The 21,485-nt window shown below is 51.8% G+C and overlaps 1 protein-coding gene across 2 annotated transcripts in view; it reads right to left on the reverse strand.

Annotated features, from left to right (window-relative positions):
• Positions 1-21,485, reverse strand: part of Atp2b2 (ATPase plasma membrane Ca2+ transporting 2) — a 300,161-nt gene that overhangs the window by 14,775 nt on the left and 263,901 nt on the right. For both annotated transcript variants that reach the window (XM_051155098.1, XM_051155099.1), the window contains 7 exons: positions 17,165-17,406; positions 16,205-16,439; positions 5,759-5,938; positions 5,483-5,570; positions 3,045-3,151; positions 2,329-2,520; positions 231-444 (listed from right to left, as the gene is read on the reverse strand). In XM_051155098.1, the coding sequence (XP_051011055.1) occupies positions 231-444; positions 2,329-2,520; positions 3,045-3,151; positions 5,483-5,570; positions 5,759-5,938; positions 16,205-16,439; positions 17,165-17,406 (1,258 nt within the window). The remainder of the gene's footprint in view (positions 1-230; positions 445-2,328; positions 2,521-3,044; positions 3,152-5,482; positions 5,571-5,758; positions 5,939-16,204; positions 16,440-17,164; positions 17,407-21,485) is intronic.

Consider the following 21,485-nt stretch of genomic DNA (forward strand, 5'->3'; position numbering starts at 1 on the left):
CTTGAGTGGTGTATGTTAACACTACAGCTGGCTTTAAGGCCAGGCAGCCTGGGACAGGGCATGCCTGCTTCTGGCTCCCTGTGTGCGGTAATCTACATTTTCCTCCTGTGCCTCAGTTTCCTCAGGAGCAAAACAGGATGGCATGTGTAAAGCCAGATTTTGGATGTGGGCCATGGTGTGCCCAAAAGTTGGTGACCTGGCCACAGAGGGGTGAGTACTGGGGTGCTCACCCACGAAGAGTAGGGTGAAGATGAGGGTGAGCTGGTAGACGGCATGGCCCAGGATGTTCTTCATCATGGTCCGTGAGATGAGAGGCTTGTTGCGGCCGTAAGGTTTCCTCAGGAGCAGAGTCTCGGTGGGTGGCTCTGTGGCCAGTGCCAGGGAGGCAAACGTGTCCATGATGAGGTTCACCCAAAGCATCTGCACAGCCTTGAGAGGGGAGTCCTACGACAGTGGCAGGGAGAGGACTGTCACAGAGTATGGGATGGATGGGCACATTGCAGGTTCCCACTACAGGATGCAGGTTGCCCAGGTTTTGGTGCCTTGAGCATGTATGTGCCAGGTTCTTGAAGCTTCTATGGAGAACAGTATAAACTGTTCACCTCAGTCCTGGACCCACAGGCTCAGTGGCCACAAATCCCTGATTTCTGGTAGACTCAGCCATATCCTTGCCTACACCCACCCTCTTAACTCCCTGCTGCCTCTGCCCCTCAGTCTCAGCGGTTCAAGGCTCTCCTGTCTTGGAGACAACGTCCCTGACCTCTGTTCTCAATTCCACTCGACTTCTCATCATCTTATAGCTCAAAGGATTTTATAACTACGACTCCAGGAGAGATGCTCTACCGCGACAGCAAGTCTGTCAATAGGCAAAACGGGGAGTTAATAGAGAGGTTATCACCATCCCCAGGCCAGTGTGGATGCCTTTGGATTCGCTCTCTGGGGTCCAGGCTGGAGAGAGCATGCCCTGTGTACACTAATCGAAGGAGCCAATTCGTGTATCCTTCACTTCTCACAGGGGCAGGCCTTACCCACCCCAGCAGGAGGTGGCCTCACCCAGCACCCTCTGCCCCTCACTATTGGCTTTACCCTTGGTCATCTTGTGGCCCATGGAACACCTCTCCAAGGAAGCCCACCTACTCTGAAAGCTTAAGGGCTTCCTGTCTGTCTGCCTTCCCTGTGCTTCCGTGGCTGCTCCTGCCATTTCACTCCTGCCTGTAGGACTGAGGCTCTGGGATTTCTCCTGCCATTACACCTTATCTGATTTCAGGAACCTCAGGCTCAGGTGTGCAATTTTCCCACCAAAGTCTGCATGGCCCTGCTCAGTCACGGATGTTGGGCCAACTGATCCTTGTCTCTGAACCTGTTTTTTTTTTTTTTTTTTTTTACTGGCATCCATCCAGTCTCTCAGAAGCTGTCGTGGCAATGTCTCTAAGTTACCACTAGAGGGAGCTTTTCACCCACAGTCCAGGTGAGAGGCCCCCTAAGCAGACAGGGAACCCCCAATCCACTTCTCATGGCTTGGGTGGCACAAAGTTAATACTGTAGCTGCCATGGGCATCACTGTGATGGCGGTCACAGCAGAGGGGAGCAGTGTCCTGTGGGCCATGTGGCTCTTGGCAATGGCTGCACATTGGACTCTGGGTTTCCTTGTGGGTAGGGGATTGTAAGCAGGTGGTGACTGGGGGCAGTCAGCCCTCTCAGATTCCCTTAGAACTGAAGCCACTCTCCTTCTCCAGACCAGAAAGCAGACTGGGAGATGTGGTCTGGCTATTGTGTCAGGAGACATCAGGAGCGGAGTGGTTGCCTGCCTGTTCTCTCCTCCGAGCCTGCCTCTGCCTCTGTGAAATGGTACTTTCTCCACCTAGCTCTGCCTGCCTCAGCGAGCAGACCTCACTGTCTCCTCTCTTCCACTCCACCTCTCCTAATCCACTCCACTCCAGAGCGAAGGGCCTACGGAGCTTGGCTGGCTCTGGGTCCTCAGCTGACCAACTGATCTCCCTTGGACCTGCACTGCCTCTGCCCCAGCTTCTTCTGCCAGCCTCTGGAGCAAGGGTCAAGCTGGTGCAGGTGGCGAGACGGGCATGAGATGGGCATGAGGTCTCTGATACCCTTCATTTCTGGGGTCACCTGAGTCACACTACCTGTCTAGGCCCGATTTCTCAACTGCATCGGGCTGGTGGCTACATGAAGGACTGACAGAGTCCTGTTCTTGGGAGGCGTGCCATGACGTGCATCCATCCTCAGTGTGGTGATCCCAACAACATAGGATGTCCTGGAGGCTGGAGACTGCCCTTTCCCAACCTTCGGTATGACTCTCCCAGGACCCACCTGTGTAATGCAGGCACCTGTGAAGGCCACGATCACAGCCACCACGTTGACAGTCAGCTGGAACTGCAGGAATTTGGATATGCTGTCGTAGACATTACGGCCCCACATCACTGCCTTGACGATGCTGCTGAAGTTGTCGTCCGTCAGGATGATGTCTGAGGCCTCCTTGGCCACATCCGTGCCTGCGATGCCCTGTGGGGACAGGGACAGGAGCCTGGTGGGGCAGCCAGAGAGGTGAGTAGCTCCATCTGGCCATCCTTACCTCTACACACACAGCCATAGTCCTGCGTACCTCACCCCTGATCCAAAGAAACCAGCACAGTCAGACTGTACACACACACACATGCACGCACATGTATATGCATACAAACATGTACACATATACAGGTATGCATGTGCACACACAGCCACCCCTCTGAGGCCAACTTTCTCCCTGGGAAGCCTGGCCTTGCCCCATTCCTCCTTGACTTGTAAGCGCCTAGCAGGAGAGGGCTGACTCTAGCAGGACATTGCCTGACCTCTCCAGGAAGACCTCTGAGGCTAGGCTAGGGCTCAAAAGCTTTGCTTGCATGGAAGGAGGACAGGATGGGGGCGGGGGTGCAGGACGGCTAATGTTAAGTGTACATAGGGAATCCCACAACCCAGTTTGAAGCTGCCATCCTCTCCTTTGAGACCCAATCAGACACCACCTGAAGCCCTCTTCGAGATACTCTTACCATTGCGAAGCCCACATCTGCCTTCTTGAGAGCAGGCCCGTCGTTGGTCCCGTCCCCTGTCACAGCCACCACCTGCCGCTGCTCAGTGTGTGTGCTGTCGATGATGCCTAGTGGGTAAGAGGGTGTGCTCAGGGCCCCAGAGCCAAGAAACAGTCCCCTAGCTGTTCGTCCCAGATGCAGGAAGAGTTCTCTGCATCTACGGGAACTCAACATCTGCTTTTCTAGTACCTTCTACCTGGGAACTCCAGTCACACATAGGGAGGCCATGGCTGTGCCATTTGCTAGGGATCCTGCCCCAATGGCCTTGACCTTTCTCTGTACACACACAGTCAGCCTGTACTGTAATTGGTGAAAACCAGGTGGAACACAACCACACCTGCCCCTCATGTCATCACTGTGGCTGTTGGTCTCTTTGTCCAGGTGTAGGAATTACGCTGTCTGTGTCAGGCACACAGCAACAGCTTGTGGGGGCAGGGGACAAGTTCCCAGATTTGGGGCACCATTTCTTCTAACTACCCCGCATAAAGCACAGTTTCCATGCCTGGCTCCTCAGGAGTTCTCCTGGCTTGTCTCACTGGCAGGCAGCCAGTCCACATGCTACTGTCCCAGGCTCTGCCTGCTTGGACTTCTGCCCCTGGAGTTGGCAGGCCAGTCTTTGACTCTTTTGGTTCCTTGACCAGCACTGGGCACTCACAAGGCAAGGAACTACACTGTGTAGTTCCCTGAGGGCCTCCCTGTGGTCACATCTCCATCCTGTCTCTCCTGGCCTCTCAGCAGCTGGCCTCACAGTGGACCACTGTGTGGGCTTCCCTCCCGTCTTCCTGTGTACCTCTCACCCCTGGGATGCTTCTCCCCCACCTATCTCCTTGGCCTCTAATGGTCTTACTTCTGCCTTCATTCATGTAGGTGCCCTGGGTTCTGGGAGCTTCCCTGCATCCCCCCATATGTCCATCACCCCACAGGTTTTTAGCTGAGGCCCCCATTTTCTTGACAGTGGCTGTCTGTGGCAGATGGTCGTACTGGAACATCAGAGCTACATTGAAGATCAGCATCTTACCAGATCTGTCACACCTGACACCCCGGTGAGGGGGTTGGGCCTGTAGCAAGGTTTGTACAGGAGGGCTCTATGGGATTCCCTGCTGTTTCTCTCCACACCACATCCACACACAACCTACTTGGACACATCTACCCACACACAGAGCGCCACCCATCCATTCTGCAGCTGTCGCATTTGGAAGATCCCAGTGACCCCTCTGCCTTCAGGTCACACTCCCAAAGCATGATCAGTATCCTAAATTACATTCTTCCTCTCCTGGCCCTCCATTGTATGCTCCCCCCTCCCCAACCCTTTTTTTTTTTTGACAGTGCCCCTGATTCACCGGGGCCAAGGTCAATCTCCCCCGGGCTCCTCTAGTCCCCTCCTTGATGACACCAGGGGCTCTCTGCACAGTGTAGTTCCCTGTGTCTGGAACACAGATCTTTCTCCCACCCCCCACCCCTGGGCTTCACATCCACCCCAGCCTGAGCAAGAGTCCAGTGGCTGGAGCAGAACAGCCTCTTGCACTGTGCAGGGATACGACTTGGTGCCTGTGCTGTGGAGCCTTTGCTGTCCACAGTAAAGGACCAGCTAGAGCACACAGTGGGTCCTGGCACACAGTAGGTCCTCCATAAATGCTCAGTGACAGAGTCAGAGACTGAACTGATAAGTCAGGGAGGAGGGAGGGTGAGCCAGGGCCCTCTGAGGTAGTGTCTGCAGTCCCGGGGCTCCACGTTTTTTTATCCACAGGCCACGCCTGTCCCCAGCTTTAAGACACATGATTCTAAGGTACCTAGGGGTGATCCCAGGCAGAAGAAAGAACTCCCACCTTTTAGGCACTTTACAGACAGGGGAAACTGAGACCCAGAGTGGATGGGTCTGCCAAGGCCTCAGAGAGGGTAGTAGGACCACCAGGGTGTGAGCCAGGCCTGTGACTACAGAAATGAATACTGACAAGTGTTGCTGACCCCTCTCATGGTGGGGTCGGGGATGAAGGTTCTAGCCTTCTGCTGTTGCCAGGACTTCTCAAATACTGCCAAGCCGTGAAGAAGCTGGTAAGATGCCTGAAGGTGGGCAAAGGCTTTATGCACCTGGACTAGAAAGAGCACCGCTAGCCCAGCTGCCCAGCCTTCTGTCAGGTGGTCTGAGACCCCAGGCCTAGGCCCACTGCTACCTAGAGGAAGTTGGAAGATCAGAATAGAGTCTCAGTCTCCCAAAGTCCCCTTTCTCCGAGAGGCCTCTGCAGGCCTCCCAAGGCTGAAAAGTAACAAGTCAGAAGGTCCCCAGATGAGGAGAATCCCTGCTGTGCCCTTTTCCCTTCTGGGGGAAGCTACAACGCCATGCAAATTAGGCATGGTTTAGGCCGGATTGGTCCTGGGCTAAAAAACCACCCCAGTCTTACCTTTGACCAGGGTGTGCTTATCCGTGGGCGAGGACCGAGCCAGCACCCTCAGCTTTGGCCAGATCTTGTCAATCCGCTCCTGCTCGATCTGGAGAGGGGTGTGGCATGTCGGTGGGGGTCACAGAGAAAAATTGGGCCCCATGCAAAGTCACTGGGCTCTTCAGGGCACACCAGATGGCTTCTGTTCAAACATGCAGCGCCCACGCCTCCCGGCCCCCTCTCGAGCTTGGCCCACAGTGGAGCCTTTGCGGTGGCCGCATGCGCGCATGCGCGTACCTCCCCCTTCTCATTGCGGATCCTCCGGTTGAATTCTTTGCCTTCTAGGCACAGGAAGTCCTCCCCAGGGTGGATAATGCCACACTTGATGGCGATGGCCCGGGCTGTGTTGATATTGTCACCGGTGACCATGCGGACTGTGATACCTGCCCGCTGGCACTTGCGGATGGCTTCTGGGACCTACAGGAGAGGGTAAGGGACGAGTGGGAGGGCGCCACTAACCAGGCGAGGATGGTGGTGCCAATGACCTCCTTTTTATGGCTGTGACAGGCATTACCAATTGTTCACAACATCCTCTGGTTAAATCTGTTAGAGTCTCAGAATTCTCAGCCCTAAGAGTCCCATGCAGCCAGTACCTACTGACCATGAGTACCTCTATCCTGAGGTGATACCTGTAGTTTCTGACCTGGACAAAAGGCATTGGAAAGACCCATAAAAAACACCCCTCATGTTTGGCCTTGGACAGGAGTGCAGAGTAGTGGACTAAGTGCATTGAATTTGTCCAGGTTTCATCTACAAACTCTATGATCAGCTCCTTTGTGTATTTTCAATGTTTGTGGGGAGAGTCACGTGTATTTGAGGTCACTTTATTTACACTGATTTAGAATAAATGCAAATGGCGCTTCTTCATGTTAAACAGGACCGAGAGGGACAAAGCACTGGGCCTTTGCTGGCTAAAATGACACACCAACATCTGGGCCAATCTAGTCAGCCAGTCAGAAGGTGGCAAGGCCCACTCTTCTCAGCAGCTTCCTCCTTAGAGTGGTTAGGATGCAGAGCATGGCCCAGAGGCAATGCAGTGTTCATGCATGACACAGATAACCCGAATGAGTGACTGTGACCCAAAGCCACGGCGGACACATAGTTGGGGGCATCTGCTATGAAGCATCTTTGTCAACATGCCACAGTATACAAGACCCAGAGCATGCTAGAATCTTGGGCCTGTCAGGCAAGCCTGAGACCCAACTCTTCTTGCACAAGTGGACCTGAGCACTCATGCCTACCTGCTCCCTGCCAACTCCAGGGTCCTTTGAGCTGCTCTCTCTGTGACAAGACCTTATTGGCAGAAAGTACCTTTGGGGGTAGTCAACATGAGATGAGGTCACAATTGGCATCCTTATGGAGGGGGAGATGAGGAGACAGAGATGTACACTCGAAGGGGTGCTCATGATGGCCATGCTGGCTAAGTGTCTACAACCCGAGATGGTACCAAACACAAGGGTCTTGGTCTGTATGCAAACTGCCCCCAGGCTCTTATGCTTGAGCATCTGGTCTCCAGCTGGGCTGCGGGGCTATGAACCTTCAGGAAGTGGCGCTGGTTGCTAGGGGAAGGTCTTTGAGGGTTACAGCCTGGCCCTGGCTTCAGACCCACTGTGTGCATCCTGTCATACGCTCTTCCCACTGTCAAACTAAAACCCCTCTGAACAGTGAGCGCAGACAAACTCTTCTCTCTTAAGTTGCTTCTGTTTTGTCATAGTGGTCAGGAAAGAACCTTCTAGAGCTAGCAGCTCCCAAGAGGCTATGAGGCAGGCCTAGAGCAGACTTTCCCTTCCTCTCATGGTCTTGGGGTCAAGTAGGTGCTACCCTGCACAGTGTCAACAGTGTGCTATGTTTTATTTCTCTGGCCCATATTAGAGTCAGAGTCAGTCTCCAGGCATGGTTTTCATGGGCATGCTTTGCTTTTGTGTCTTTATGAAGTCAGAAGGTCTGAAATGGACTCATCCTAACTCAGGGAACATCAGTGCTTTGTTTGGGCAGGGCTAGCAGAAGTCTTACATGGACAATTATTGCCTTCAGCCCCTTCTCAGCCTCGGAACTGTAAGAAAGGAAGTGGGCCTTGGAATGCCCTTTCTGGGTCGGCCCCACTGTACCCTGCCACTTGCAGGTACGGGATCAGGCTTATATAATTTAGTATGCCCTCAAGACTGTGTGTGTGTGTGTGTGTGTGTGTGTGTGTGTGTGTGTGTGTGTGTGTGACTCTGTGTATGTGACTATATGCATATATGCACATATTTATATGCATGTGTGTTTATATGTATGTGTGATGTATGTGTGTATATGTGACTATGTATGCATGTGTGTATATGATATGTGTGTGTGTGTGTGTGTGTGTGTGTGTGTGTGTGTGTGTATGTAGGCAACATACTTGCCTTCAGCCCCAGAGCTGCTGTTCTTCTAGAAACCTGCACCTTGTCTGGCTTTGGTCCCTAGGAATGGATTCAAGTGTTTAAAAGGTCCCAGCGTGGGAAGGGGCTTGGCATCATCTGACTCCTTGCCTCTGCTCGTTGCCTAGATCTTCCCCAGACATCCCCAGCAGACGGTTGGCCCAGTCTCTGCTTACACACCCCTGGTGATGGGATGCTCCCTCCTCTGAGGTCTACTGTTCCACAGTAAAGCTAGTTTAGCTTGTTCTTTGAAAGAACCTTTATTTTTTGTTTCCAGATGGAGCGTTACTCTGCCATACTTGAACTCTCTTACAGAGATGGGGGTCTTTAGGAGACATGGTCTTTAGTGCAGGTAGAGACTGAGGGCCCTGGAAAGCACAGGGGACGGTGTATGGAGGAGAAACCACGGAGAGCTTCCTGGCGGAAGGGGTGTTTGAGCCAGTTCTATTTTGTCAAAAGCAACTCCAGGTGCAGTTGGACTCAAGCGATGCAGACAGCACAAGAAAGCCATCCTGCCCACAGCGTTAATCTCAAGGTATAAAGACAGAGAGCGCTCTAGGTGTGAGGGGCTAGGGGCTGTGCTGTAGGCCACGAGGAGGGGCTGAAGCTGGGAGGTGTGGGAGGAGGGCTGGTAGCTGTGAAGCTTCTGAGGAACCCGAGGTCAGACACTGAGGTGTGAGTGTGTGTGTGTGTGTCTCAGTCTCTCTCTGTGTATGTGTGTGTGTGTGGTCTCTCTCTCTCTCTCTCTCTCTCTCTCTCTCTCTCTCCTCTCTCTCCTCTCTCTCTCTCTCTCTCTCTCTCTGTGTGTGTGTGTGTGTGTGTGTATACAAGGGCACACATGGGGTGGGGGGTGGGAAGCTTGCTTCTGTGGAAAGCCCTCCACTGGGGGCATGGTAGTCTGTAGTGTAGTTTGGGACTCATGCCTTGTTTGTTTTGTTTTAGACAGAGTCTCACTGTATAGCCCTGGCTGTCCTGGAAACTGTCATAGACCAGGCTAGCCTTGAACTCACAGAGATCCTCCTGTCTCTGCCTCTTGAGTGCTGGGATTAAAGGTGTGAGCCACCACACCACCACATCAGGCCCAGGCCTCACACAGTTTTTAGACTGCCTCACAGGACAAAGCTGACCACACTCTAGGCTTTGTAAAACAAACAAACAAACAAACAAACAAACAAACACCAAAACCTAAACCTAAACCAAACCAAACCAAACCAAACAACAACAGCAACAGTTCTGGGAGAAGAACAAGGCTCCACGCCCCTTTCTAGGCTTTCGTTTCATAAATGCAATAGGAGTTCTTACAAGAGCCAGATATGCAGCCTATCTGTGGCAGTTCAGGTCTGGAATGTTCCCTAAAGGCCTGTATATTGAAGTGAGGTCCTCAGGGTGGTGCTGTGAGGAGCTGCTAGAGCCTTTAAGAGGTGGGTTGTGCATGTAATATGTCTTGGGAGGGGACTCTGGGGCCCCAGCTTCTCCTTCTGTCTCTTGCCTCTCAGCTCTGACACGAATTGTATGCATGGCTCTGCCATGTGCTCTCACTAGCATGTGCTGTCTCGCCACAGACCCCAAAGTAGTGGGACCCACTGACTATGACACCTCTGAAATTGTGAGGCCCATTGGACCTTTCCTTCCCTTTTTATAAGCAGATATGTCTGTTTGTTGCACTATTTGTTACAGTAATGAAAAGCTATCTTTTACCATTTCCTTTTCTTTCTTCGCCCTCTCTGCCCTGCTGCCTGGGATACCCTTTTCCCTCAGCCCTTATATGCCAGCGTTTACTTGCCTTCTACGCTCAGTGCTCTCTACTCAGGAAGCATCTAGATCCCGCCAACCCCAGAGGGACACTTCCTTGAACTTTTCTGAGGATTTTCTTTCACTATTCACTCAACAAACAGCAGTGGTGTTATTCAATTGTTCTGAGCTCTGAGTACTGAGATGATTAAGACTCAAATCTCAGGGGCATGGGTCTGGCTTGAAATATGCTTTCCAAATAAATAAAACCAGTGTTAACTATTTTAAAAAGTGGCTTCCTCTGCTAAAATTATCCTAGATCTTCTCACTGAGGAAAAGCAGGAAATGGGCGCTTCCTGTTGTCATTACATAAAGGGCTTTAAACATCTGTTGTTTTGGGTGACAGCCGGTGTCTGTTGACTCCAAGGGCTCCGAACACCCCCAGGGTAACCCCCAGCATGTCCCAGAACGATGTTCTCCTGACAGCTTCCTCCATACCAGCTTCTCTTAGCTTTGGATTGTCTTGAGTAGAGACTTCGGTGAATGTTTGATGCTGCTCTGGCCTGTAGTGCGCCTGAAGGAGGAAGGCAGTGTGGCAGTCGGGAAAACTGAGGTAAGCGAAGAGTGCACCTGGGAAAGCGTGGGAAGCCATCACAAAGCCCCTCTGTCTGGGCCTCACATTGCTGGAATCCAGTACAAGGTGTCTATTACATGACTCCAGGAACCATTTGATGGGTAAAGGGACAAAGGTCAGACTGGAAAAGCTGCATGAGATGGCTGACATAGGTGGGAACATTTTGGGAAAAGTCACCCACAAAAATGGGTGATAAGGCTGCCAGTGAGGTGGGCCAGGGGCTTGGGTATAGTGGGGGCTCACTGTGAGGTGAGAACTGGGCCCTGGGTGTGGTGGGGGTTCACTGTGAGGTGAGAACTGGGGCCTGGGTGTGGGGGGGTTCACTGTGAGGTGAGAACTGGGCCCTGGGTGTGGTGGGGGTTCACTGTGAGGTGAGAACTGGGGCCTGAGTGTGGTGGGGTTTCACTGTGAGGTGAGAACTGGGCCCTGAGTGTGGTGGGGGCTCATTGTTAGGTGGAACTGGGGCTTGGCAGTGGTGGGGGTTCACTGTGAGGTGAGAACCGGGGCCTGGGTACAGTGGGGGTTCACTGTGACATGAGAACCGGGGCCCTGGGGGTGGTGGGGGTTCACTGTGAGGTGAGAACCGGGGCCTGGGTGTGGTGGGGGTTCACTGTGAGGTGAGAACCGGGGCCTGGGTGTGGTGGGGGTTCACTGTGAGGTGAGAACTGGGGCCTGGGTGTGGTGGGGGTTCACTGTGAGGTGAGAACTGGGGCCTGGGTGTGGTGGGGGTTCAGAGGTGAGAACTGGGCCCTGGGGGTAGTGGGGTTTCACTGTGAGGTGATAACTGGTCCCTGGGTGTGATGGGGACTCACTGTGAGGTGAGAACTGGGCCCTGGATGTGGTGGGGACTTACTGTGAGGTGAGAACCGGGGCCTGGGTGTGGTGGGGGCTCACTGTGAGGTGAGAAGTGTGTCCTGGGTATTGTGGGGGCTCATTGTGAGGTGGAACTGGGGCCTGGGTGTGGTGGGGGCTCACTGTGAAGTGAGAACTGGGCCATGGGGGTGGTGGGGGCTCACTGTGAGGTTAGAACTGGGACCTGGGTGTGATGGGGCTCACTGTGAGGTGAGAATTCGGCCTTGGGTATGATGGGGGTTCACTGTGAGGTGAGAACTGGGCCCTGGGTGTGATGGGGACCCACTGTGAGGTGAGAACTGGTCCCTGGATGTGGTGGGGACCCACTGTGAGGTGAGAACTGGTCCCTGGATGTGGTAGGGACTCACTGTGAGGTGAGAACTGGGCCCTGGATGTGGTGGGGACTCACTGTGAGGTGAGAACTGGCCTCTGGATGTGGTGGGGACTCACTGTGAGGTGAGAACTGGGCCCTGGGTGTGATGGGGACTCACTGTGAGGTGAGAACTGAGCCCTGGGTGTGGTGGGAGCTCACTGTGAGGTGAGAACTGGTCCCTGGATGTGGTGGGGACTCACTGTGAGGTGAGAACTGGGCCCTGGATATGGTGGGGACTCACTGTGAGGTGAGAACTGGTCCCTGGATGTGGTGGGGACTCACTGTGAGGTGAGAGCTGGGCCCTGGATGTGGTGGGGGTTTACTGTGAGGTAAGACCTGGGACCTCGGTGTGATGGGACTCACTGTGAGGTCAGAACTGGGCCCTGGGTGTGGTGGGGGCTCACTGTGAGGTGAGAATTGGGCCCTGGGTGTGATGTGGGCTCACTGTGAAGTGAGAACTGGGCCCTGGTTGTGATTTGGGCTCACTATGAGGTGAGAACTGGGACCTGGGTGTGATAGGGGCTCACTATGAGGTGAGAACTGGGCCCCGGATGCGATGGGGGTTCACTGTGAGGTGAGAACTGGGCCTGGATGTGGTGGGGACTTACTGTGAGGTGAGAACTGGGGCCTGGGTGTGGTGGGAGCTCACTGTGAGGTGAGAACTGGGCCCTGGGTGTGGCAGGGGCTCACTATGAGGTTAGAACTTGGCCCTGGGTGCGATGGGGGTTCACTGTGAGGTGAGAACTGGGCCTGGATGTGGTAAGGGCTCACTGTGAGGTGAGAACTGGGCCTGGGTGTGGTGGGGACTCACTGTGAGGTGAGAACTGGGCCTGGGTGTGGTGGGGGCTCATTGTGAGGTGAGAACTGAGCCCTGAGTGTGGTGGGGGCTCATTGTGAGGTGAGAACTGGGACCTTGCCAGAATGAGGCTCTCAGTTCAAGTCTCAACAGGAGAAAGAACCCCCACCCCACTCCACCCCACAGCTCTGTTGGTTATACTTTGAGATTCATACAATCCCACCTTTTCATTCCCAGACAGGAAAATGGGAGCCTTGGAGCAGATGTTACTTAAAGCCACTTGTGATGTTTTATATTGGTTGCACTGACAGCATCTGCAGTCATCTTGAGGACAAATCTTTGGCCATGTATGTGAGGGATTTTCCAGGTTATGTTAACTGAAGTAGGAAAATCCATCCTAAAGGTGGGTAGTATCTTTCCATGGGCCGAGGTCCTGGACTGAATAACGAGGAGAAATGAGCTGAGCACCAGCACTCATCTCTAGGGTTCCTGACCACAGATGCAATGTGACCATTGCTTCACATTCCTGCCACCATGCCTTCCCCTCCAGAACAGGGCTCAGGTAAACCTTCCTCCCTTAGGGCACTTTGACCAGGTAGTTTGTTTCACTGATGAGAAAAGGAACTGATGCATCACCCATCAGAGAGTATCAGGACATGTTAAAGCTAGTGTCCTGACCCTATGCTGTCACTCGAGGAAGCTACAGCCCCCACTACTTTCAATTCTTTAAGGAGGGAGGGAGGAGAGAGAGAGAGAGAGAGAGAGAGAGGAGAGGAGAGAGAGGAGAGAGGAGAGGAGAGACGAGAGGAGAGAGAGGAGAGAGCCGGAGGGAGAGAGAGAGAGAGAGACAGAGACAGAGACAGAGAGACAGAGAGACAGAGACGCCAAAGAATTAAAATCCATATCTATCTCAGGGTCACAGTGACTAGGTACAGAGAGAGAGAGAGAGAGAGAGAGAGAGGAGAGGGAAGAGGAGAGAGAGGAGAGGGAGAGGAGAGAGAGAGGAGATTGAGGGAGAGAGGGAGAGAGAGAGAGAGAGAGAGAGAGAGAGAGAGAGACAGACAGACAGACAGACAGACAGACAGACAGACAGACAGAGGCGCCAAAGAATTAAAATCCATATCTATCTCAGGGTCACAGTGACTAGGTACACACACACACACACACACACACACACACACACACACACACACAGAGAGAGAGAGAGAGAGAGAGAGAGAAAGAGAGAGAAAGACTATGATTTTTATATGACACAGTTCATGTGTAGAGGTCAGAGGACAGCTTTGTGGACTTAGCTCTCTCTACCTTTACCAGAGTCCTAGGGATTAAACTTAAGTTGTCGGCTTGCATGGTAAACACTCTCACCCACCCACCCAAGCCGTCTTGTTAGCATCATAGCATGAGTTTCTGAATACACAGCCTAGTGGGCTGGATGATTGAAGATGGATGGGCAGGATGGTGGACTGATGGAAGCCTGGCAGGTGTGGGTGTGAGGCTTCTACAGCTGCCTCTGGTCTGTAGATGTCAGTCTGGAAGGAAAGGTCACCCCCTCCCCCAGCTGACCCACATTCTATAGGTAGAAGATAAAGGTCCCAGGCAAGCAGGTGGCTTGTTGGGGGCAAAGCTTGGGCTTCTGTCCAACTGCTCCTTGCCAGATCTGTGTTGGAATCAAGAACTCTAGATGACAATGCTGTCATCAAAAAGTACCAGGGGCTCAACCCTGCTCCAAAGTCCTGGGTATGGAGCCTCCCTCTCTGTAGCTTCTCTGTCTTGTTTCTTTCTACGGCACCTCAGTCAAGGTCCAGAACACCAGGTCTACTCTGGATCTGTCTAGCCACTTACAGGGAGACTTTGGGACCATTCCAGTCTCTCAGGGGCCAGTGTACTTGTCTATAAACTGATGAGTGGAAAAATGGCCTGAGTGAGACTAACTTTTAACCCTCCACTCATCGCAGTGATTGTGAAGTCAACGACCAGCAACCAAAACAGAAGAGGGCAGAAGACACTTCTGGCATTTTTGACTTTATGGGACGTGCGGTTGGTTAAGTGTGTTACTGACTCTCAAAGGCGGGTCACAGCTTTCTCAGCACCTCATACTGGCATCCTCTATAAGGATGTTTCCAAGGTTGGTGAGGGCCTGGGTCAGTCTGGAGTTGGAGGAGGCTGCACAGAAGGGAGCGCCTGGAAGAGGCTGGGGGGAGGTGGGGTTCAGTGACTTCCAGTGAGGTGATAATAGATAACTCATCTCTGGGAGGCCTGAGCCCACTAACTGCTGGTGACAAGCAGCTGTCCTTGGAGTCTGAAAACCATCTTTGGGACGAGGAGTTAGACAGATCCCCAGCAGGCAGATGGATAGGAAGAGGGGTTACAAGTGGATGAGAGAGAGAGAGAGAGAGAGAGAGAGAGAGAGAGAGAGAGAGAGAGAGAGAGAGAGAGAGAGAGAAGAGAAACGCAGAACCGTGCTGGAGAGTTGGGTTCAAATTCATTCGTTCGTTCATTCATTCATGCATCTTCTGAAGGCCAGGTTGTTTGCCAATACAGGACCCTGAGAAATGACTCAGCTCGGGAGGCCATTAGGCATCCTCATTCTTGAGCTGCTGGCCTATATGCTGGTCTCGGGGCTCATATGTATGTAGTCTGCTCCCTTACACTATCTCATGGTCACATGTGGGCATGGGAGGATATTGTCATGCCCAGGCTACCAATATGGCCCAGAGAGGCTATGTAATTGGCTCAGTGTCACACAGCCTAGCCACTCTAGCACATGTGGGTTCAGGTCTGTCTGGTGTCTGTGCTCACACTCTGATGCCTCTCATAGCTGCCTGGATGTAAAAATCCATGTCTGTGACCTGGTTTCACTTGTTCTTTGGAAGACAGAATCCTACAGCACCAAGCAGAAACCTGGAAGACAGCCTGACACCTATCTCCACTTTTAAAAAGGGACCACTGGGGCTCTGAAAGGGCAGGGAGTAGGCAGAGGTCCAAAGAGAATACTACAGGGAAGGGCAGGATGCTGGATCCACCATTGTTGGAGGAAGGTTAGGGTATGCCTCTGGGTATGAGCACCACATCTCACAGGCCTTCATGGACCCATGGGAACCCAGAGGAGAAGAGGAGCCAGCTCCTGTGTCTGTCTGCTTCAGACCCTGTGCTTTCTTGGCACCCTGTGTGAGGTGAATGCTTGGCCTGCCCATAGCACTAACATCTTCTCATGATGTCTGCATTGGCACACACGGACCACATAACTCTTCTTCTGTGACCATGATAGGTCTGGAGCTGGACACTCCACATATCACTTTTATCTTCATCATGCAGGTGACGTCACCTGTCTCTTCTGCTGAGAATATGACCTGCCAGTAGCTTTGAGTCTTGTCTCCCAGATACCTGCTAAAGGCTTAGGAGCATGGACATCGGGTCTTACTGCTAAGCCACCTCTGGGCAGACAGAGACTGCATCACTATTAGAAGGCTATGCCCTGGGTTCTCCTGGAGGGATGCCCTGAGTATCCAGCTGTAATGGAGGCTTGGGATGCAGATCATGACAATAGCTATATCTCACAAGGTGAGAGGCTTCTGGAACCAGGCAGGCCCTACACCTGTTCCCTAGGCAGACAGGAGAGAAACACCATTGGTGACTTGGGGGAACAGTGTGAATACTATTCTCGCTCAGAGCAGCACATGGCTTGCTTGGGGGCTCTTCCCAGTCCTTCTGAGTGGAAAGTTGCTAAGTATGGCTACACTGGTTTTAGAGTGGAAATGTTTGTGAGGAGAAGGATCCTGATCCCGTTGCCTGGGGACCTGAAGCTCAGAGAGCTGAGCAGACAGAGCTCTCAGGTTACTCACGGGCCTGGCTCTAGCCCTGCCCTGTTCTGGGCTCACTGGCATCAGGGGCCTACCTCAGGTCGCACTGGGTCTTCAATGCCCACCACACAGATGCATGTGAGTTCATTGAGAATGTCGTTCTCATTGTCCCAGTCAGGCTCAGGGCTGCTGGGGAAGTCACGGTAGGCCACACAGATGGTACGGAGCCCATCACAGGCCATGGGTTCGATCACCTTCTTAACCATCTCATCTCTGTCGCGGGGCCGGAAGACACGGGGTTCCCCTGTCCCGCTGAGGATTTTGCAGCACCTGGGGAGGGAAGGGAAGGAAATGAACGAAGCCCACCTAGGTTGCCTGTTGAATGCCCACCTGATCGTCCTCTCACAATGCCCCCAGTGTGTGCAGCAGGCCAGGGAAGCACAGGTAGGAGTGGAGCCAGGTAGCCTTTTTGCAATATTTGCCTTTGGTCCCTCGGCTGTCTGCAGTTTGCAGTGTTTGGGAGGTTCCGATTGGGGCCAGGGGAAGCAGTACCACAGGTGCAATGGTTTGGGAAGCCCTAAACCCAGGCTGGTGATTTTCTGCCTTGCTCAGGTACCAGGAGCATCTAGTAAAATGCCTGAGAAGCATCTAGTAAAATGAAGGTATAGGCTAGCCTTCATGGTTCCAATTTGAGTGACCTGGGGGAATCAATGGTCTGTCTGTCTTTCTTTCTTCCCTTTAATCCTTCTTGTTTTCTCTTTGATAGAGGGTCTCAGTGTAGACAAGTCTGGCCTCTTAACTCAGAGGTCCTCCTGCCTCTGCCTCCTGAGTGCTGGGATTAAAGGTGTGTATCACTGTGCCTAACTTCTTTCCTTCTCTTTTAATTGAGGTGTCTCTAATGTACTATACAAGTCAGGGTTGAGAATCTCTGGGCTTGACCAGTGTACAAATAGGGAAAGTGAGGTGCAGGGCCAAAGTAACTTGCTTAGGTCCAGCCTGGGTAGGGATGGTGATGCGTGACCCGGATATACCCACAGCTGTGCTGGGTGGCTTACTTTTTGAGCACGATCTCCGAGGCACCCTTGCTGTACATGCGGAAGCTCTCGTCCGGCATCTTGATGACGGTGCTCATGGACTTGCGCACGGAGTTGAAGGTGTACACCTTATACAGCTTCTCCTCTGGCATCTGGCTGCGCACCGGCTCGTAGTCCTGCCTCAAGTCCAGCACAAAGCCCAGCAGGCCACACTCTGTCTTGTTGCCCACCTGCCGGGGCAGGGCACCCTCCTTTTCTGGGGGCTGTGGAGAAAGGCAGGGTGTATGCAGGGTGGGACTCATCACAGAGGAGTCTCTGCCCTGGCTATCATTTTGACCCTGAGGCTGCTGCATGGCTGAGCCTCCAGAAGTCCAGGGCGGGTAGGACGTGGGGCTATGAGACATCGCAGGGCACTTCTGGTTCTTGGGCTGCTCATTAAGAATTTGCTTTTAAAAAATTATGAATGATTTCTTTTCTACTTTATCTTGTGATTTAAAAAAAATACTATGACTAAAAGCAACTTGAGGAGGAAATGGTATGTTCCATCTTATGTGCCCTGATCATAGTCCATCATTAAGAGAAGCCAGGACAGGAACCCGGAGGCAGGAACCCAAGGCAGGAACCCGGAGGCAGGAACCCAAGGCAGGAACCCGGAGGCAGGAACCTGGAGGCAGGAACCCAAGGCAGGAACCTGGAGGCAGGAACCCAAGGCAGGAACCTGGAGGCAGGAACCCAAGGCAGGAACCTGGAGGCAGGAACCGAAGCAGAAGCCATGGAGGAACACTGCTTGTTGACTTGCTCCTCATGGCTTGCTTGGCCTGCTTTCTCAGACAGTGCAGTATGCCTGCCTGCTCAGTTGTGACACTGCCCACAGTGGGCTCTCCCACATTAGTCAATTAATCGAGAAAATGCCCCACAAGCTTGTCCATAGGACACTCTGATGGAGGCACTTTCTCAGTTGGAGATGGAGGCACAGTCTTTACCTAGATGACTCTAGCTGGTATCACATTAACAAACACCAACCAGCACAATACTCAGCATAAAAAAAAGACAATGATGTAAGACATAGTCAGATAACTACATAAATGCTTCAAACTTTTTTTTGTTGTTGTTTCAAACTCTTCATGTTTGCTTGTTTTGACACTGGGTCTGTCTCATATAGCTCAGGTGGAATTTGAACTTGCTGCACAGCCAAACATATTCTGAAACTGTTGATTGTCCTGCCTCTAGCTCCCAAGTGCTGGGGTTATAAGTATATACCATATCTGGCCAGATTTTTCTTTTGGGGTTGTTTTGAGACAGAGTCTCTCTGTGTAGCATTGGCTGTCCTGGATTCACTTTGTAGACCAGGCTGACCTCAAACGCACAGTGATCCACCTGCCTCTGCCTCTCAAGTGCTGGGATTAAAGGTGTGCACCACCACGACTGGCCAAATTTACCTTTCTTTCTTTCTTTCTTTCTTCCTTCCTTCCTTCCTTCCTTCCTTCCTTCCTTTCTTTCAAGTAAAATGTGAGGCTGAAGAGATTGCTCAGAGGTTAAGAGCACTGGCTGCTCTTCCAGAGGTCCTGAGTTCAATTTCCAGCTCACAACCATCTAGAATATGATCTGATGCCCTCTTCTGGCCTGCAGGTGTACATGCAGGCAGAGCACTGTTTACATAATAATAAATGAATAAATCTTAAAAAAAAAGTAAAACATGGGTTAAAGTTGAACCCCGCTGAATATTTCTCATCTTCAGAACTCACCATTTGACCCTGAATTGGTCTCAACCTTCAATTTGTTTTTAATCATCACTGGATGTGTATGATGGCATTTTATTTTAAGATAACTACTGATGAAAACTAACACAGGCGGTTCTCCGATACTCTCCTCACAGCTTCTCCCAGCGTTAACCTCTCGCATCACCCCTCACATCACCAAAGCAACAATATCACAACAAGGCAGGGACACAGATACAGTTGAAGCAACCTCACTCAGACTCACATGCATACGTGTGTATTTGGTTCTTCATCAAGGCATGACATCAATACCTGGAAACATTACGAGAATTTAACACGTGACCTTGTCTCATTCTTTGATAGCCATAGTCTGCCCTCTCTCTGCCTTTAGTGACCAGTTTCCACCCCTCTGCATTCCTCATTTTTTGTTTTCTTTTGGTGCAGTGATAGAAATCAATTCCAGATCTTTGTACGTGCTAAGAAAGTGCTTTACCATTGTGTTACATCCCCAGCCCATATCAGTCATGTCAAGCATGGTACATACATGAAATTATACAGGATACTATTGATGGAGATTGGCTTTTTCACTCAGCATAAGCCCCTTGAGACCAGGTGTCCCATGTATCTCATACCTTTCAGTGGGTAGACCATCCTCCTAGTTTGATTTAGGTTAGAACAGACAGAACAGCTATTACATAAAAACATTTGGCCAAACGGGGTGGAGAGATGGCTTAGCTATACAGTGCCTGCCATCTCAGCACCACATGAAAAGCACTTGCAATCTAAGTGCTGGGAAGGACAATCTCTGGAGCTTGCTGGCCTGACAGCCAAGCAAAATTGGTGAGCCCAGCTTCTATGAGAGACTCTGTCTCAAAAAGTAAGGTGGAGCCAGGCATGGTGGTGCATACCTTTAATCTCAGCATTGGAGGCAGGGGCAGGTTGATCTCTGTAAGTTCAAGGCCAGCCAGGGCTATATAGTGTGACCCTGTCTTAATAAATAAATCAGTGGAGAGTGACTGAGGAAGATGTCTGATATTGACCTTGCCTCCCCCACCCCCAGAGCGTCCTTTGTGAGAGGTCTAGCCCAGTGTCTGAGTGGGCATGTAGCTCTGTCTTGCTGGTTGAAAGCTTCCTATCAGGAGGCTGAACCCCTGCTGCCACCCAGCCACTCCACAGCCCATTTGTGAGGCTGCTCTGGGTTTGCCGCTCCAGAGCGTTCCTTTTAAACCACTCTACAAATAAACGCAATTGACTCATCCTTTTTCCTGCTTCCTTTCTCTTTTCCTTCTCTCCCATTGCTTATTTGACACCCCTTTGGCACCTGCTGATCCTCTGGCAGCATTTCCTGTCCCAGAGATTTAGGAAAACATGGGTTGCTCCTGAAGAATCTCCTACCCTTCCCTGGTGGGCAAAGTTCTTCTCTTCTTTAAGGACATACTCAAATATCTCCTGGACTTGAGTCCATCTCTTGTGTTCTAATTCCCTCCAAGTTCCCAGGGCAAGCATGGAGCCCACTGCACTTTATAGGTGCTTACTTACTATTTGCTGATGGCTCAAGGTAGACTAGTTGCCTGCAAAAGATATAGGACAGTAGGTCACTACAAGATGCTTGCAAATGAGCACTAGGAATGGGGTTAAGAAGTGGCTGTTGGGGGTGAAGCTCTGCAAATGCACATTCTGTCTCCTGCACCCTCTACCCCCAGCCATGCACCCACTCATCTCACTAAGAATTACTGTGTAAACTACTTGGGCAGTGGGCCTTCGGGAGCAGTTAACGGCTGCTAGAGATAACCCTAGGCTTGGCGAGATTTTGAAGAGGGACAAATAGCAATGGTCATATCTGTGTCTCCTCCACCTCAGAAGTGGCTTTGCCTGGTCTTAGACCAGTCCTACAAAAGGGCTTTCTGAATCCCCATCCTCACTCTCCTTGAAATTGCCAAGGAGAGCATTTGGGGCAAGAACAAGGTGGATTCAAGATGGAGAGATAAGCTCAGCAGTTAACTACAAATGCTTGCTATTCAATCATGAGGCCAGAGTTTGGACCACAGAGCCCATCCTGGGTAGCTCACAAATGTCTATGACATCATCTCCAAGAGATCTCATACCTTCTTCTGGCCCCTGTATACACCTATATAGACACACATACATAGCCACCCAAAGATGCCCAAAGGTAAAACACAAGAAAACTTAATTTAAAAAAAGATGCCAGCCTTTACCAGTGACTCTGGACTGGGGTCACCCCTCCATCACCAATAGGATGGCTTGCTCTCCACTCTTGAAGGCCTGGCTCAGGCCTGGGGAGCAGACTAGAGTCATGTGGGGATATTGACATTGACAGAATGGTGGCCCCAAGACCCAGGGATGCCAAGAAGGAAAGAACATTTCAAACTGCTTCTCCATCTGTGAAACGAAGGGATTGGAGCAGAGGAGAAACACCAGCCATTTCCACACCAGTAGAACATGGTAAGGGATGCTGGCGTAGGATGGAGCGGCAGGTTCCTCAGTGGGTGATCCAGCGTCTAGAACAAGAATGAGGCTCAGACCATCTCCTGGCTCCCTCAGCCTGGCTAGCCTGAGACTCAGCATCAAGTGCCTTGGAAGACGTCCCATGTCCAGGTCATGGT

Source organism: Acomys russatus, chromosome 13, assembly GCF_903995435.1.
Source record: "Acomys russatus chromosome 13, mAcoRus1.1, whole genome shotgun sequence".
NCBI classification, from domain to species: Eukaryota; Metazoa; Chordata; class Mammalia; order Rodentia; family Muridae; genus Acomys; species Acomys russatus.